The sequence below is a fragment of the Cebus imitator genome, unplaced genomic scaffold, assembly GCF_001604975.1.
Source record: "Cebus imitator isolate Cc_AM_T3 unplaced genomic scaffold, Cebus_imitator-1.0 Scaffold528, whole genome shotgun sequence".
Taxonomy (NCBI): Eukaryota; Metazoa; Chordata; class Mammalia; order Primates; family Cebidae; genus Cebus; species Cebus imitator.
This window is the reverse complement of record NW_016107843.1, coordinates 1,339,309-1,344,429: the sequence shown is the minus strand read 5'-3', so window position 1 is coordinate 1,344,429 and position 5,121 is coordinate 1,339,309. Positions and strand designations below refer to the sequence as shown.

Here is a 5,121-nt window from a genome sequence, read left to right as displayed (position 1 = left end):
CCTCGTAATCTGCCCATCTCGGCCTCCCAAAGTGCTGGAATTACAGGCATGAGCCACCGCTCCCAGCCTCTATTTTTTATCTTTAAAATTTTTTATTGTTTTAGACTAGCCATGGTTTCACAATTCTTGATAATATAACTATTCATTTGATCTGAGGCATACTTGGCACTTCCCAGGATTTGGCAAATCCATTATGAAATGCCCCAAACAGTGTATTATGTTGACAAATGGAGGTAGTGCAGGGCAATTAGAAACAGAGTGAGTTAACTCATTAGTAACCAAACTGGGACTCAATCCCTGGTGCAGTCTGTGCTTACAGTGAGTTTCTCTGGGCCTCAGCTTCTTCAACTTTAGAACAAAGGGTCTCAATTCACAGATGATCATGAAGTTCTATTTCAGCTCTATTTGATTCTAGTAAGTTATAAGAAAACTTTGAGTTTTGTTTCTATTTTTGATAAGGATGGATTCCAAATACGCCACCCACAAACAATTTTACAGAAAAATTTGCAACAATATTTTTAGTGGGTTACTGCAGAGTGGTTCCTTCTATCACTGTATCATATAAAGCTAGCCATGGGGGCTTAAACCTGTGAACTTCAGTCAATTGTGCAAACAAAGCTTACTGGGGTATAACTAGTGCATGAAATAATCATATGTATATTGTCCACCAACTTCCTCCCACTACAGAAATAGAGAAATGAGGGTTTTTTGAGGAGGCATTTACCATATTGACTGTAACTACTGACTTTTTTCAATACTCTGTTTAATTTCCCCTTTTTGCCCCACCGTAGTTGGTGTCATGCAAGAATCTGTTTACATTGACTAAGGATATTGGAAGAGTGAAGATCAGAGGATTTTAAGTCTGAAATTTGGCATCACTGCCCTTAACAATATAACCTTATTTGGCGTAAACTACTCATACAGGTAAGAGTGATTATTTATTCATTTTTAGCTGAAAAATTAATGCTATAAAAATGAACAGAACCTAATGGTTTAAATTTTGAAAGCTGATCATTAAGAAAGGCAGTCAGCATATTAATTATGTAGGTAGTTGTTAGTAGCTGTAGTTAAGAGTTGTAGAACTTTTTCATTTGTCAAATTAGCAGAGATAAAATGTATGCAAGAGTGACTTGAGACAGACATTCTCCTGAGGGGAATATAGACATAGAGGCATTTTCTGGAGACCAGTTCTGTATCTGTAACATGTAATTTTTATTTGATTTCTTAACAGTATTTTGAAAATTTTAGAAAATAATTATCTAGTAGTTTTATAGTCAAATTTTATTTTTGTAGGAGTACTTGTACATAGTAGATACAAGTTTGGGAAGGTAAAGATGGTGACCTAATTGTTGATTACTATACTGAGAGTCCTATAAAGACTCAACTTCTGTCTGGTAAAGCCAGCCTCTGCAGAAGTCTTTTTATCTCCCTTTTGTTTGAAAGCATTTAATATTTATACAGAAGCACCATCACCTTTGCAGTTTTTAGTATACTATGCAATATCTACAAAAGGCAGGAGTTAATGCTTTTAACAATATCATAAAAGGAAGCTCAATTCCTTATGTAAAAGCAAAATCTACTGTGAGCAGATAACTTTTTCTTAAATAAACTGGCTCATTTCACTATCTGACTGATTTTTGAACTGGTAAAGTTATAGATTAGGTTTTATATATTTATACCATGGTGTACATTAATTGCAATCAGATTACAATTTACCAGGTTGCACTAGATTCAGACACAAAGTTACAATGAAGCATATGGACTGTTTTCTAAATAAAAATAGCAAAGAAAATTATAAAGACACTGGTAGACATTAATTAAGGACCTTGGTATTTGAACCCACAGACACTGCACAGTCTTCAAGTTTTCAAGACTTTGGGTATGGATTGGTTTAAAAAGCTATTACAAAATTATAATATTATATTTGGGATAAAAAACAATTTCTGTAAGCCAAGATGCAGAAAATAAATCAAACCATAATTCCGAAGAGGGATGGAGAGTAAAATCGCCCTGAGGGGCTGGGGGGATATAAGAATTTCAAAAGGCTGTGTATAGTACAATTTTTATGTTTATCAAAAGAGAACATGATTAAAAAAAAGATTGAGAAACCTTCTCTAGATCATGAAAGAGTGGAGAATGTGGTGCCCAGAGGCTAAGTGAAGAACACAGAGAATGTGGCACATTCTGAATAGAGATCATGGTTCTTATTTGACCAGAATCCAGTAACTTTTGTTATTCTTGCCTGAAGGAAGTGAGGAAATAAGTAGAAAAATAAGAATAAGAAGCAATTCATATAAGATTCTTCAGCACTTCATGTGTACCCTTTGAAGTGAGAAAGATTTAAATATGACACAAAAAAAGTAAAAACCAGCATGTATGCTGTGATTAAAACATCATATCCTTTAAAAAAAAATCCTCTGAAAAACACATGAGGACACTCTAACCAACAAGCATAGCAGCTACAGTTTTTTTGTTTTTGAGACAGAGTCTCTTACTATTACCCAGGCTGGAGTGTAGTGGAATGATCATAGCTTGCTGCAGCCTTGAACTCCTAGGCTCAATTGATCCTTCTGCTTCAGCCTCCCAAGTAGCTGGGACTTCAGGCACATGCCAGGATGCCTGGCTATTTTTTTGTTTTTTTTGTAGAGATGTGGTTTTGCCATGTTGCCCAGGCTGACCTTGGCCTCCCAAAGTGCTGGAGTAACAGGCATGAGCTACCACACCTGGTCTAGTTTTTGCATTTTTTTATAGAGACAGGGTCTTGCTATGTTGCCCAGGGTGTTCTTAAAATCCTGGTCTCAAGCAACCCTCCCGCCTTGGCCTCCTAAAGTACTGAGATTACAGGTAAGCCACATCTGGCTGCAACTACAGTTTTGACATACATGTGTAAAGTAAACTTTTACTGAAGTATGACAGTTTAACATTAAATATTTGAAATGAGATTTTAAATACTCTTTGGTAATGATCCTGGGATTTTGGAGTCTGTCCTTGGTTGCTATACTTTTCTTCTGTTCAATTCAGGATCTTATCTGAATTTTTGTTCAAGTGGAATTGAGTTAACTTCTGAAATATGAAAAGAGACTCTTAAAACATTATAGAGGAGTGTTTTAATCTAGCCACAAAATGACACCATTTTGAAAACTATATGTAAGTGATGTGCTAATTAAAAACCAGTCAACTGTCTATTATTATGGCCACAAAATACTTCTGTAATACTTTGGCCAACATATATTGATTGCATGTGCCTTAAAATTTTTAAAATTATATTTCTAGGGAAAATTAGTCATTATTACACTACTTAAATTGTTTTACAATCTAAGAACTATTCATTGCTCTAAATAAAACCATAAATCCCAGGCATGTAATTATTTACATCAAATTTTGTTTTTTAGACAAAGGCATTATCCATCATATTAAGTAACTTTTTGTATTTATTTCAAGAGGACAATCGTGATTAGAAAAGGTAAGAAGCCATCTATACTTTCCCATTCCATCTAGTACATTTTTGTTACAATTTTATTTCATTCAATGTTTAAAAAAACTATTAAGCTTAAATACTGTACCATAAATAATTTTAATATTAAATATCTGCAATTCTGTTCTAGCTCCTGTGTCAAAATTCAAGAAAATCTGACATAAATGAACAACAACACAACATGTATTCAACCATCTATGATCTCTTCCATGGCTTTACCAATCATTTACACCCTCCTTTGTGTTGTTGGTCTTTTTGGAAACTCTCTCTCTCAATGGATATTTTTAACAAAAATCGGTAAAAAAGCCTCAACGCACATCTACCTGGCACACCTTGTGACTGCAAACTTACTTGTGTGCAGTGCCATGCCTTTCATGGGTATCTATTTCCTGAAAGGTTTCCAATGGGAATATCAATCTGCTCAATGCAGAGTGGTCAATTTTCTGGGAACTCTATCGATGCATGTAAGTATGTTTGTCAGTCTCTTAATTTTAAGTTGGATTGCCATAAGCCGCTACGCTACCTTAATGCAAAAGGATTCCTTGCAAGATACTACTTCGTGCTATGAGAAAATATTTTATGGCCATTTACTGAAAAAATTTCGCCAGCCCAACTTTGCTAGAAAACTATGCATTTATATATGGGGAGTTGTACTGGGTATAATTATTCCAGTTACCATATACTACTCAGTCATAGAGGCTACAGAAGGAGAAGAGAGCCTATGCTACAATCGGCAGATGGAACTAGGAGCCATGATCTCTCAGATTGCAGGTCTCATTGGAACCACATTTATTGGACTTTCCTTTTTAGTAGTGCTAACATCATACTACTCTTTTGTAAGCCATCTTAGAAAAATAAGGACCTGTACATCCATTACGGAGAAAGATTTGACTTACAGTTCTGTGAAAAGACATCTTTTGGTCATCCAGATTGTACTAATAGTTTGCTTCCTTCCTTATAGTATTTTTAAACCCGTTTTTTACATTCTACAGCAAAATGATAACTGTCAGCAACTGAATTATTTAATAGAAACAAAAAACATCCTCACCTGTCTTGCTTCAGCCAGAAGTAGCACAGACCCCATTATATTTCTTTTATTAGATAAAACATTCAAGAAGACACTGTATAATCTCTTTACAAAGTCTAATTCAGCACATATGCAATCATAGGCTTGACTTTTGAATGGAAAACCCACAATATAGAAAAGCATTCCTGTGACTTTATTAGGGATGTTAAACTACATCATTAACATGTCACAGTTTAGATGACAATAGTCACCAAGAAAATCTCTTTGGTTTTTAAAAATAAATAAATATATATTCATAAAACTCAAAAAACAGTTCTACTTATACTGAAAGTTGAGATGGCAGAAACTTTCAGAGGCAAAAATTACGCATATTGAAAGGATCCCACTCACATGAAACTAACAGACTACTGTTTAAACTCAACTGTGAGTCCTTCTGTTCAGAACACGTTATTTCATGACTAGGATAAAGAAGCAAATGGTTTATGACTTGTCTGCTTTCTGGTAGTTAGAATACAAGAGTCAATCTATGGCCAGTGTTTATTGGCAATTTAAAAATCTTTAAAAATAAGTACCTGGGTGCAGTGGCTCATGCCTGTAATCCCAGCACTTTGGGAGGCCA

At 34.9% G+C, this 5,121-nt stretch overlaps 1 protein-coding gene across 2 annotated transcripts; it reads left to right on the top strand.

Annotated features, from left to right (window-relative positions):
- The first annotated feature begins 218 nt into the window (after nt 1–218).
- Nucleotides 219–5,121, top strand: GPR82 (G protein-coupled receptor 82). 2 transcript variants are annotated; one of them, XM_017514592.2, is made up of 3 exons: nt 221–924; nt 3,393–3,463; nt 3,606–5,121. In XM_017514592.2, exon 3 carries the CDS (start codon nt 3,640–3,642, stop codon nt 4,642–4,644), a length of 1,005 nt encoding a protein of 334 aa, XP_017370081.1. In that variant the 5' UTR covers nt 221–924; nt 3,393–3,463; nt 3,606–3,639; the 3' UTR covers nt 4,645–5,121. The 2 variants fall into 2 exon arrangements, with proteins under 2 accessions (XP_017370083.1, XP_017370081.1); XM_017514594.2 differs by lacking the exon at nt 3,393–3,463 and having other exon boundaries at nt 219–924.